Source organism: Montipora capricornis, chromosome 6, assembly GCF_036669925.1.
Source record: "Montipora capricornis isolate CH-2021 chromosome 6, ASM3666992v2, whole genome shotgun sequence".
NCBI lineage: Eukaryota > Metazoa > Cnidaria > Anthozoa > Scleractinia > Acroporidae > Montipora > Montipora capricornis.
The window spans coordinates 70,392,021-70,405,394 of NC_090888.1; the positions used below are offsets into that span (position 1 = coordinate 70,392,021).

The window sequence follows — 13,374 nt, forward strand, 5'->3', positions numbered from 1 at the left end:
CACAATGATGAAGTTAGATCATCCAACTGAGAATAACAATAGAAAAGGACAATTGTTGACTACTTTCATTTCACTTGAAATCACAAATTTTAACCCAATAAGAGTTTGAAGAGCTAACAAGAAAACTAACTAGTCAAAGTAGATTCCCATCTCTTCTTTTGTTATAATAATTATTAATAAACTGTACAGTGTATTTCAATTAGAACAAGTTTCAATTGAGTGTCGTAAAACCAAAACCAAAGTAATTACTTTGGCCAATCAAAAAGGACTGAGACAATCCGGCAAACCAATGAAAACTCGAAGTAATTACACATAGCCGACAAAAAGCATGGGAAAATGTGCACGCGTGAGCCATGATTAGTTTTGGTTTCACTTCTGATTGGTTGAAAAAATGGCGCGAGAACTTTGAACCAATTACTGAGTGAAGTAATCATAAACCAAAGTAATTATCTAATTACTTTCGACACTCAATTGAAAACTGCTCTAGTTTTATTGATTAATGATATTGAAAAAAATGCTTAAAGAAGATTTTGATTCAGATTTTTACACCTAAGTGAAGCCTGATTGAAACGCTATAATAATTGCTATTTACTGTTTTTTTCTAAATGGGGTCCTGAGCAATCATTAGCCTATTCACACCTCAAACACCCTAGGACACCCCCCCCCCCCCCCCCAATTGACGAGTAAAATCGTCTGGTGTTAGACAGTGTCACTGTCGGGGGTCAATGGGTTAATGGGGACGAAGTTTAACTTGAGTATCATACTGTAACATTTTCACTGCTAGATCACAATATTAGGCCTTGGCCAACTAAATTTAAGCCTTTCACTCCTGTTGGGTTCCCCATTGAAGAGTAAAATCGTCTGGCGTTAGACAAAGTAAAATCTGTTAGTGGCACTCTTGGGGGTGAAAGGGTTAATAGGATACAGGCTCTGCGCAGGTTTGAAAAAAAAAACACAAAACAATGGTACCGGTGTTTGTTGTTGATCGTGGTTTAGCACTAACCCAATCTGCTGCACAACCTGCACCTGAGTACAAGTACATTATTTAAACAGTATAGCATAGCATACCTGTGGCATACAGGTCACTCATAAATGAAATTGTATATTGATATTGGCACATTATAAGTTAATAAATATTATTATTATTATTATTATTATTATTATTATTATTATTATTATTATTATTATTAATACCAGTGGCCTGTTTTCAGCCCTTCTTTTGCTTAACTTTTCAGTTATTACGTGAAGCCTTTTTTGTAGAGTTTCCCAACCGTTTTCTTTCCTAGCCACTTGCAAGACTTGGTGCCAATGTGACAGGAGTTGATGCCTCTGCACGTAATATACATGCCGCTTTAAAACATGCATCTTATGATCCAACAGTGGTGAACAGAGTTACATACAAATGTGTTACGGTTGAAGAGCTTGCTGAAAAAGAACCAGAATCGTATGATTGTGTTGTGGCTTCAGAAGTCATTGAACATGTAATGGATATAGACACTTTTCTTTTTGCTAGCTCACAGCTGATAAAGGTGGGTTTAAAGCAATCCCTCCCAAGTTGCTATTTTCTAATAATTAACAAAAGACTCCATGGTCAGTCTAAGGTTCACAGTGCTACCAGGTGGAAAATCAGATAATGGTTTAAATAAAATTAATGAATGCAACGTGCATACTACTGTATGCATTTTGTAATTTATGGGCATGAGTTCTGCATTTCGTAATTTATGGGCACGAGTTGTTCTACTCGCCGGTGCCCATAAATTACGAACTTTCAAAACATGGGGAGTGACCATAAATCATGAAATGCACAAGCAAGTTCATACGATTTTTAATTTACTATACACTGAACAAAATAACTACATCACTTTGTGTCCATAGCATCTTCCATATTGCACTCTGTAACCTCTTTTGCACTCTATAACATATTTATGCATTTGTCATTGATCAATCAGGAACACAATATTTGTTGACTATAATTACAATAAACATAGTCCATGAACCATATACTTTGACACTCCTTTGTAAGGGGTCATTTTAATGCTGCAACAAAGAGTCAGCTTATTTTCTCACTGGCCAGTTGATAATGTATCATAATTTTATTAATACAGTCAGGAGAAGTGAAATTTCATTTACAAAATAGGAGTTCATACAGTGCTGAATTTCCTCAGTATCAATATTGTATTAATTGGATTTACTGAAATTTTAGACATTTTGTTTTATTGGAAGCCCCAGAATATTGAGCAGTAACTGAAAGGTATAACAATATATGTAATAATAATTTGTAATGATTTTCAATGGACCTACATGTATGGGTAGACACTGGTATGTGCTGATGTCATTTAACCAAACCCAGCAATGATTGTTTTTCCTGGTATTTTAATTGTAGCCAGGTGGATCGTTAGTAGTCACCACAATCAATCGAACAGCTTTGTCATATGCTGCTGCCATTGTGGGAGCAGAGTATGTTCTCAGATTAGTGACGCCGGGGACTCATGATTGGAACAAGTTTGTTACAGTGGAGGAACTGTCTGATCTTGTATCTGAAAGTAAGCTATTAATTTAGTCTAAGAGCTCCATTATTAACAGTGCGATAGTAAAATTAATATTATTATTATGCATTAATTTTGTTCAAGAACTTACATGTATAAGTACTTTATCAAAATTTCCAATATAGCATTAATTGTAAAATTGAAGTGTTATTTTGTCAAAAACCACAAAACAGCAATAACACACAAACACGTAGGAGCTTACAAGCTTGTTAAAATGTGGATGTGCACAATATAAAAATTAAAGAGGCAATTTAAAACTATGATTTAACTTGCCCATCTCCTAAACATATATTAATTGTTATACCCTCCTTGTCACATTCCCTCCCTACACCACCCTATTCCTATCCCTTTTTGAAAACTGACCCCTCCCATGTGCATTTAAAAAAAATGAAATATTAATTTAATTACAGCTTAAAAGAATGTTTCTTCAGAAGGCATCTAAAAGCATTATGTCTCTGCCTTCCCATTGCTTGTGGGGTAATCTGATCCCCTGTTTGCAAGTTATATACTTTATAAAATGATCGGTTCTTCCATTCTAGATTACATCCCAGCCATGTTAGTCCTAGCGCATTTCATCTTAAATTGCTCGAACATCGTTGGTTAATTACCAAACATTAGGGATCGGAGCTGACGCAACAGGACGGCTGAATGATTAAAAAATGTCGCACGAGACTGTGCATTCCCAATCTTTCGCAACAAGTTTTCGTCATTTTGCCATCCTGAGTCTTCCAGCTGTCCTGTTGCGTAAGCTCGCTAATTAGTATAGCTGGACGGCAGATCTTTTCTACGGGTAACTGGTAACAGGTAACGGAGAACAGGTAACAGGTAATGCGGCCATCAAATCGAAACTTCAACATCCCTTCCAATCCCCCCTCCCCCCTTCCCAGGCAAACCACGGGCATTTGACTATCTTCTGTGCCCGGGGAGTGGGGAATTTGACCTTTGCCTGCGTGGGGTGGGGAAATTTGAACCGGAAATGTCAGGTTTCAAATAATTGTTTTTTTTTTTCGGGCGCCGAAGGCGCTAACAGCTATAAAACACATGTTTGGATGAGATGGAAAAGTTTAAAGGAAGAGATGTAGCATTCGGGAGTGATTGGCTTACAAAAAAGGTCTTCAAAAGGTCTTTATTAAAGACGACAGGGGCCGACGACGATTGTTCTTTAGTAGGGTATGACAGACAAATCCTTCAAATTCGACGATAGGGTAGGGCATTTGAACACCACTTTGGCCCGAGAGGGCGGGAATTTGAGTGATCCAATCTTCAAAAGTTCAAATGCCGGGGGTGGGATGTTGAAGTTTCGAGTTGATCGGCGCATAACTGGTAACAGGTAACAGGTAACAACAGGTTAGGGTAATAGGTAACGGGTAACAGTAACAAGTAACAGGTAACGCGTGATGGGTAATAGGTGGCGGGTGCTGCGCTCGGTCCGTACGCCATGACCTCGGGCCAAATATTTTCCCATCCGGCCTTCCCACTCAGTCATTAAGTGCAGATTATCGGATAGTTATGCCTCGAACAATTGCTGTCTTTCTGATACTCGTCTTAAGGGAGGATTGGTGTTCATAGCCTGCAGAGTAAACGTTTCTTGTCTGTTACCCGTTACCCTTAGAAAAGACCTGCCGATAGCTGGAAGTCAACCTTAAACAATATTAGGGTCTCTTAATTTGCTCACCAACCACTAGTTGTGATAAAATTGATAATATTTTTACACTGCAGTTGGTCCATTTGGTCCTATGTGACCACAGAAGATCTAAGCAAGATCACACTTTTTTCAATCCCCATTTTGTGGGTGGGCGGTGTTTCACGATTCCTGCCGATCTGATTGGTTCTGGGTGTAGGTAGATTTTCTTATCCCGCTTGCTCACTGTTGGCGGGATCATGATTCTGTACCGAGTTGTACATTGCAATTTTTCATTATTAATCTATTTATGTACTTACCTTTATGCTATAGATCTACTTGAGAGAAATTATTGTTGTTTAAGATTCTTGGGGCAATTGCACCATGAGATTGTTCAGGTTTTTCACAAGCATTTTGTTGAGTTTTGGAGGAAAAGATATAAATGCCTTTCACCAGCCCAGACTGGTTGTGGAAAGAACTGTGCCATCTACCTTGAGTATTACACTTGCCCTGCTGCCTTGGGAAATAATAAATATTTCATAAACTCGGGCTTCGTGTTTCATCAGGGTTTCCAAACACGAGAAAACTGATGAAAGCACGAGGCCGAAGGCTGAAGGCCGAGTTCTTTTAGCCCCGTTTCCATTCAAATCTTTTTTTGGTACGGCCAGGGTCAAAAAAGGGGTCTGTGTACCCAAAAAAGCAGCACGGCTCCGATGATTTCTACAGTGTAAACGTTAAAATTGAACCCGAGCCGTGCTCGATTTTTACCCGTGCTCGGACCAACTCGGAAGGTGGTCCGAACACGGGTAAAAAGGTCACCGAGCCATTATTTTGGATTCCAGTACAGTGTAGTGTAAACAGTCATCCGAGCCGTGCCTCCATTTTAACCGAACATTTGTCACGTTGCGCATGGGTAGAACAAGGTGAAATGGCGGCCGCCAGTGAAACTGGTCAGAGAGGGAAGATTTGGAAAGAAAGCGGAGGATTCACAACGATAGCCACTGCTATCAGCAACATCAGTTATTTCTTGCGTTTACCTTTTGGTATCTGAGCCAAACCGAAATGTCATCTCGGCGAGCACACGACACTTCTCATTTCAACGCAGCTCTTCACATTGAACGAAATTATGTATTACGTGTTGAACGTGATTACGTAATTATGTCAAAACGACAAAAATCAATCTACAGATATTTAATGGATTCAACTAGAAATACGACCCCCAAAATGCAGGAAATTGCACCTCCAGAAACCTAAATTTTCCGGGGAAGTATGCCCACGGACCACCCTGGAGGCTCGACCCTACGCACGGGCCTCGTACCCTACATGTACGGGCCTCGTACTCAGCATCAGCAATTTTGCCGACTGTTTGAAAATCTACTGAGAACCCTGCCCCTCTTTAGATGGTAGCTTTTAACCCGCTATTACCAACTTACCGGGATAGAGCTAATCATGAAATTTTACTCCTCAGCTTCAGCAGCGAATGGGTTAAATGATTACTGTATGTTCTGATGAAATTTAAACAGTGGTTTTGATATTAACAGGCAGAGTGGCCAAGTGTTTTGAGTGTCGTACTTGCAATCTGTAATTCCCTGGGGAAAGAGCAAAGACGCGGCCGAAAAACTGGACTCCTTCGTCTGTCTTTCTTTGTTACAAAGCACTGCTTACACCAAGTCCCAGTCTCCCTACTGCATATTGTTCTGGGGAATCTTAGCTTTTTTTTAGCTTCTTGGCTGAGCTCATGAAGAATTAATAACATTTCATTCAACTAACATCAATAATATTGATAATCGACTATGAAACAATTATTGTTTCATAGTCCACGAAAAGCATCCAAAGGCAGCAATTATAGTGCGCTGCACCTTACTTTGCCCACCTAACGAAGTTTTTTTTACAAAGTATCGACCAATCAGGGTGTGCGAATTTGATTGACAGTCACGCCTTCTTTCAAACATCTCACGGTTGTAAGTTGACGTATTTACATGTAGTTGTCAAATGTGAAAGTTTGTTGGGTGGCCATGGTAAGGCGTGTTGCACTGTAAGTATACTATTTTCTTAATAATTTCCTTTCCATTTTGTACATTTTCAGATGGTTCAGAGGTTGTTGAAGTAAAAGGAATGTCTTATTTGCCAATTTTCAACAAATGGTGCTGGATTGAAGACACAAGTGTAAACTATGCCCTAAGGGCAATAAAAAATGAAACAACATTTTCGAATTCACCACCAGAGGAGCAAACAACAAGGACAGACAATGGATAGATAAACATTTTAATTTAAAATGCATATTTTAATGTTTGGAACCATAATAAAAGTTTATTTATTCATGCAATTACTGGTATGCTTCAAAAACCAGACTGGGGACATCATTCCCACTTTCTGGGAACAGTATCTGGCTTTTTAAACCTCCCACATAGCTTAAAAAATTGTTCTGTTCTTGTGAGACAACAATACGGGCATGATTACTGACTTCACCCAAGTCTAAAAGAAGGACTGTTTTGTGCACTCACCTTGAAAGAGTGATAATATAAAGCAATTATATCAAAACTTGATGAGGTGAGAATAGTCCTCAGAGGGAATGTTGTTGGTTACATTGACTGACGTTTCGACAACCTGAGAAGAAGTCATGCGATGATGGTCGAAGCCACTTGTCACAACAGTTTTGAAAGGAAGTGGTAATCAAAGGGGGCACGTTGTAAGAAACTAGAAGGTACTGTATGGTTCTTATGATTACTGTAGACTCAAGATGCAAGGGACTGTAACATTACAACATGATAAATAATACTTTACAAAGGTTGCCTTTTATTTCCCAGTGACTAGTCTAGAATCTTTCAATTTCTAATTTACAAGTCTGATCTGTTTGAATGAAATTACTTGTACAGGTCCCACTGTATATTATGTATTTTAAACAAAGTACTTTTCCAGACAATAATAAGTTAAGTAGCTCGTCTTTGAGTTTGATTTATTAAAATTGGTTTTGAAAGAGACTAGTTAATTCCAGGCGACCAGTTGGAGGGAGCTGGAAATAGCATGAAAAACAAACAAGGTGATGATTGAGAAGAGAACGGTCCCTCAATATTTCTTTCCTTTGTCCTTGTCTGGCTTAGAACGTATCCTAGTTTTTTACACTTACCCAAACTAACTGACAGACAGACGACCAGAAAAATCAGAAATTCTGATTGATTTTGTAAAAACCAACCAAAAATCATAATTCTATGGAGATGTAACTTTACTTGTAAATATATTTCCACACGGTATTAATAAAAATATGTCTATTAGTTGTATTGTTCTTTCTATTTTCAAACATTGAAAATCATGAATCACTTCCCAAATCTTTGTTGACATTTGCCAAATCTTTGTAGGGAGGATATATAAGTATCATAGTTGATGTTGACATGTGTTCTCAGAGGTCTGCAAAAAGAGATGACAAGATATTGTTAAGGACGGTGCCTACTATTGTTATTGCTCATACGTTCTGGGCATCTCGAGATGCTTTACTAATACAGGATATTTTTGCGTGGTTTAAAATTACCGTATTTACCCGTGTATAAGTCGACCTTTTATGGCCTCAAAAGAAGCTCCAAAAATCGCCCTCGACTTATACATGGGTCAAAGATTTAGAGCGAAGTTCCAGCTAAATAATTTATTCAAAATTAACATAATGTTGTCTTTTGCATAACGTGGTATGCAGAGAAAGTATATCTTAGTAAGTACATGTATTATTGGTATCCAAAAAGAAAATTGGGGGCAACCATACATTTTTTAGGAAGAACACAATACACAGCTCTGTATTTTAAAGCTTTTTACAAATATTGTTCATGTATATCTTTGAAAAATTCAATTCAGCTTGTGAGGAGAAAATTTATATCAATCACTCTTGGAAGTGAAAGGGTTAATTCAAATAGCCTGCTTAACTTCATTATGTGCTTTCCTACTCAATTATTGTCAAAACAGGTAATGATTGTTCAAAATCATTTCCTCATTTTTTTTACTTCAATTTATAGCTCAAGCTAAGTTTAGTATATGGTACATGTCAGTGCAATTTGGAATAAATAAGCAAGAGTAATTTTTTTCACAGACAAACAGGTTTGTGCAATTTGCAGTCTTTGAAAAAATTTACAAGTGCTCATTTAGTCCAAACAGCATGAGAAAAATCATGTGAATCTTACTTAATAAAAAATAATTGGAGATGGTCAAGCAGAAGCAATGCACTCCCATCACGCAATCACACAAAAATTGCGTCATTCAGGGCTCACATTTGATTGGCTATCTCTGAGTTTGTTCGCTCATTGACCAATCAGAATGCTTGGTTTATTACGTCTTTTTGCACTGAATTCTCTCTTTTCTACACTATATGTTACCTGAAAACTGCATTTCTCTCTGCTACTCAGAATGGAGTAATTTTTTTTCATGTATATTATGATAAAAGAAAACCCTCAGATGTGACCAGTAGACTGTATTGTTGACCTCCAACTGAATTTGCAATAGCCCTTTTCACGGTTAGTTTTTCCTATTTGCATTACAATGTAATCTAATGTGGGTGCGAGGCAATTTCGGGTTAAAACTACAGAATAGCCTGAAATTGCCTCACATACATGCTAGATTACATTGTAATACAAATGAGAAAAACTTACCGTGAAAAGGGCTATTAAAGGATGTACATGGTAGAGTGTAAAGGAAACTTACAGAAATTCTGTTAGTCTGGTTTGCCATGGTAGAAATCCCATCATCATCTGCACATCACCAAACTTGAAAGCAAGGTCAGGATCAGGTATTCCACGGGTAGCTGTACAGCAGGGATAAAGAACAAGTCAATCTTGCTACTCAAGAGCAGCACAGCATGGAAAAATAGCAAAGAACATTAGTGAAATTTGGGACAGTCAAGGTTTTTAAATAGGCCAGTTGTGACACTTGATATTTGTCATATGAAAGAGCTCCACAAAATAGCAATAAAATTTCTGCCGACCAGTTGGCTCAGTTTGTTGAGCATCAGACTACTGTGACAACTCCGGCCAGACCAAGAATCAGGGTCTTTACTGCGTTTTTCATAATTCTGCGGAATTCATCTTCAAGCGTCAATGGCCAAACAGCATTTTGGCTTCCATCAATCAAACTTGCGATGCCAACCACAGATGATGAAATCAACTAATGTGTGCCTAACCCACCAATCAGCATCTTTGGTTCCCACGGTACCGTACATTTGTGTATTCAAACTTGATGCTGATGGAAAGCGATGGGATCTGTATGAATCTTTTCACTGAAGTATTTCTAAAAACATGTAATGGTGTTCAAGCTGTGAACTAAACAAAAACTCCAATTTACCGGTACTTTCCGGAGGCAGAGTCGCTTTTCCCGGCTATGTTTGGAAATTTGCCTGATGGAGGCCAAAACACAGTTTGGAGCTTAGTGCTGGAAGGTAAGATTCCAAAGAATTACGAAAAACGCAGTAAAATTTCACCCTGGCTCATTGATTATCAATAACAACTTGACCTTAAGAGGTATTATTTTGTCTGAAAGTTTTCATTAGGTTTTTCTGGTTTGTCTTTCTAGAATTTATAAACCCCCAAAATTATGATAATGTAACCAGTTTGCATGGTTACTGTGTTGTTTTATTCTTGGTTTATTCTGTATAGTTGAATGCCTATAAATGAGAATACTGAAAGAGGGAAAGAGGAAGAGGGATATTGGAAGCAACTTTGGAACAAGAGTCTGATAGAACTACAGGCATAAAAATAATAGAGAAACTTGACAAGTGTATGCAATCTGAAGACAAGTCCTTCTCAGGACTTACATACATGTAGTTAACTACACTTACCCAGAGGATCAGGTTCCATCAAGGTAGTATGTTATTCTTTGGTTCAAATCATTTTCAAGTTAACAACTTAGCACTTCAATGCTCATGTTATATAATCAACAAAGTTCACGAATGATGAGACGACCATGATGGTGATAAAAAATAGGAAATACATTTTAATTATTAATTATCACTGTACCTTTAAGAAGGTCATTAAAAAATTCTGGTTCCATTTCTTTTATTGCTCTTCTTTTTGTTTGGATTCCTTTGCAAAATTCTCTGGAGGCTTCTATAATATCCCCTTTACCATCAAGTTCTGATAGCAAACTTATACACACCTGTGTTGGGACTGGGATAAAAATGAGAAGCACATTATTAGGTTTTACATAATTCCACCACTTGCACCCTATGGAGTGTCACCCAATAACTGTACAACATTGTTATACCGTTAAATGGCTCAAAATTAATGACAGGGCATATTTAGCACAATAAATATGGCTAAAAATATGGGTTTACAGGAAATGGACGTGAAGAAATTTTTTTCTGGGACAGAAGATCATTAATCCATCAATTCCCAGGTGTATGTCAGCAAACTGTAAAAACGACGGTAATTCAGTAAATCACAAAATTCAGAGTCACATTTAACCTGGTCTTTTACTGCTAACTCAGAGGATTCACCGTGCAAATAGAAAACACATGTACATGTACACTGTAGTGAGAGATTATGAAATGCTTTTGCCAACTTCTCTTGTTTTGATTCTTCCAATATTTACATGTATGCATACAAGGAAAAGAAGTTTTCTTCAGAAGTTGCAGTTGAAGTCTCTACACATGAGGAGGATGTGACCAAATGTTGCAATCCATTATCCTTGCAGAGGGAGATAATGTGCTTAGTGTCACATAAATTGCAGTGGAGATAAGCTATATTGCTCCAACTGGTTAGACACACCGATGCTATGAAATAAATAGGGTCCCGGCCAAGGAACTGAATGATCTAAGGGGGCCAGAGAAATTGTAAAACAAAAGAAATTAAGAGGATTGTTCAACTCGTCTGCCAACTAAATGAACCATGTGTCTGTCACTACCTGCAATGCCATAGGCAGCATCATTTATCGAGACAAGTTAAACCATCTTGGGAGGCAGTATTACTACCTAGGCATGAATTTCTGGTAAAAAGGTGAGATAATCCCTCCCTGAACACAGAACAAAGTGTTTTCACTGTACAGTATTCCCGTCTTTTAACTTTATCTGGCTAAAACTGTCCACGTGACCTTAATAATTATTTGTTGAATAACTCTTTTAATAATATTTATTGTTCTTCAGTAGGGTATGGCAGACAAATCCGACGATAGGGTAGGGCATTTGAACACCATTTTGGCCTGAGGGGGCAGGAATTTGAACGATCCAGTCTTCAAAAGTTCAAAGGCCTGGGCGGGGGGAGGTGGGAGTACATGTATGTTGAAGTTTCGAGTTGACCAGTGCATTATACAAATCCTGATATTCATTCCCCAGAGCCTCGAGATGATGCTTTTCCTTTAGGACTGAATTTTAATATAATTATCGAAAACTTGTGGGCTATTCTTAGCCATAACCCTAACCTATACTCTCTAGTACAACCACTACACAAGAATAGGTTAAAAATATCAATAATTAAGACATCCAAGCCACAAATCCGGTTGAATGAACAAAATTCTAACCATTGGACTTTGAGCAAACAACCTTCAGAACATGCATGGATTTGTTAAGCACCATCTCTCTCAGTGTGAGGTAATGACACTTTTGGTTAAATAAGCTTAACCTTTGACCCTTACATATGGCATTCTGCATGCAAACAATTTTTAGCACACCAGAAAAACTGAACGAAATTTGTGTGTCGCAAAAATATCGCAGCAACTATTGAATTCACTACTTGCACAATCCCATAATACACCTCTATTACCCTCCCAAAACTTTTGCATAACCATTGTTTGCAATTTCTCCTGGGACATGAAAATGTCCCAAGAGAAGTCGCAAACAATGCCTATGCAGATTTTTGGGGGGTAAAATTGAATTAAACTGAATTGAATTGATTTGTGCAAGTAGTGAATTCAGAGCACAAGCAAATTGGGATAACGCAAACAGCACTAGTGTACTCTACACTAACGATCGGGGTCAATTTTAATGTACCTTTGATAATTTGATTCTTACATTTCAAATCACATGACAAGGACATGGTGAACTAAACGGAAATGCTTTGCGTTACTTTTATATATCTTGACGTTTTCCAAAGGAAATCTTTAATGAAATTTGAGAACTAAATACGCATCAATGAGGAAAAAAAAAACAGGACACCTTGATATCTTTATCTTAAAAATTCCTGATTATTATAACACCTTCAAACTCGAATCGAAGCTTGCGTCTGGGCGTTCACACAAGCTTCCAGGGTAACTGCAAATGCTGCTTGAAGCTTACCTAAAGAATCGTTATCGAACTTCACATCCATTGTCCTCAAAACAAATGTGTATTTGTTGGATTCCTCTTTAAAAACTTCCTTTTGCTTCTGTATGATCTCACTAGAAAAAGCAGCAGTTTTCCTTTTAACTACACCTAGAAAGAAAATCAAACTTCAGACGAAGCCGGCTACAATGACAATGACGTTCGTTGAGTTGTAAGATTACTATGAATTGCATCACCATGAAAATAATAAATATGGCTACCTTGTCTGTCATAGACACTTATGAACGGGATTCCCATAGCCATTGACCACACGACAAGTTGAGCAACGTCTGCAAAACTGATGTGAGACTCCAGAACTACAAAACTGATATGCCGAGGAAGTTTAGTGAGGCCTTTCGAATCCTCTCTTATTTTTCCAAAAGAGCACGGTTGTGATACGACTGAGAAATATAAACGTCTAAATTGTTGAAACAGTAAAACTATGGCCGATTTTAGGTACAGTATAAGATAAATAATACTAAGGAAACATTTGAAGACCCACATTTTGGTCAAAGTGTTCTGGAAGGTAAAGGTTTCCGGCGACCAATGTCCATTTTTCCAATCACTCTCGAACACCAGTTACGAGTGACAGCGTGTGAGCATGCGTACGAGTATCTTGCACGTCCACGTGCAATACTAGGATTGCGTGACTCATGACACCGGAGAATTCACGAAAGCTCGCGTTTTGTGTTGAAAATAGAAATACTTTATATGTCCACTGACTCGCTAGAAGGATAAAACGAAATGTATCAGAAGAAAAGTTAAAATTAAAATGCTTTATTTGGTATCAGGACAAAGCGTGCAGTTGGGTATTACTCTCCATGGATATTGTAACACCAAAGAAAATATGTGATCGGCTTCAAATAACAGAGAAGAGGTCATGCACCAGCAATGGCAATGAAGACAAAGAAAGAAAGTTTTTGTGCACCGTAAACGAAAAAAAT

General features: G+C 37.9%; 2 protein-coding genes across 3 annotated transcripts in view; one reads left to right on the top strand and one right to left on the bottom strand.

Annotated features, from left to right (window-relative positions):
• The window catches only part of LOC138053379 (ubiquinone biosynthesis O-methyltransferase-like), a 9,156-nt gene extending 1,717 nt beyond the window's left edge, over positions 1 to 7,439 (top strand). For both annotated transcript variants that reach the window (XM_068900023.1, XM_068900024.1), the window contains exons 3-5: positions 1,287 to 1,529; positions 2,384 to 2,543; positions 6,254 to 7,439. In XM_068900023.1, the coding sequence (XP_068756124.1) occupies positions 1,287 to 1,529; positions 2,384 to 2,543; positions 6,254 to 6,423 (573 nt within the window). In that variant the 3' untranslated portion in view covers positions 6,424 to 7,439. The remainder of the gene's footprint in view (positions 1 to 1,286; positions 1,530 to 2,383; positions 2,544 to 6,253) is intronic.
• Positions 6,944 to 13,045, bottom strand: LOC138053380 (dehydrodolichyl diphosphate synthase complex subunit nus1-like). Its single transcript, XM_068900025.1, has 5 exons — positions 12,652 to 13,045; positions 12,407 to 12,541; positions 10,155 to 10,304; positions 8,848 to 8,947; positions 6,944 to 7,572 (listed from the first exon to the last, which is right to left on the bottom strand). The coding sequence occupies exons 1-5, from the start codon at positions 12,932 to 12,934 to the stop codon at positions 7,482 to 7,484; spliced, it is 759 nt and encodes a 252-aa protein (XP_068756126.1). The 5' UTR covers positions 12,935 to 13,045; the 3' UTR covers positions 6,944 to 7,481.
• Between the last annotated feature and the right edge of the window lie 329 nt (positions 13,046 to 13,374).

Bases quoted from the DNA above. Each gene is read 5' to 3' on its own strand.
- LOC138053380 (XM_068900025.1), bottom strand. From the start codon at position 12,934: ATGTGGGTCTTCAAATGTTTCCTTAGTATTATTTATCTTATACTGTAC. The intron at 10,305-12,406 runs GTAAGCTTCAAG...TTTTTATCCCAG, and splicing joins GTTCGATAACGATTCTTTAG to TCCCAACACAGGTGTGTATA. The intron at 7,573-8,847 runs GTAAGTTTCCTT...CTCTTTTTGCAG, and splicing joins ACCAGACTAACAGAATTTCT to ACCTCTGAGAACACATGTCA.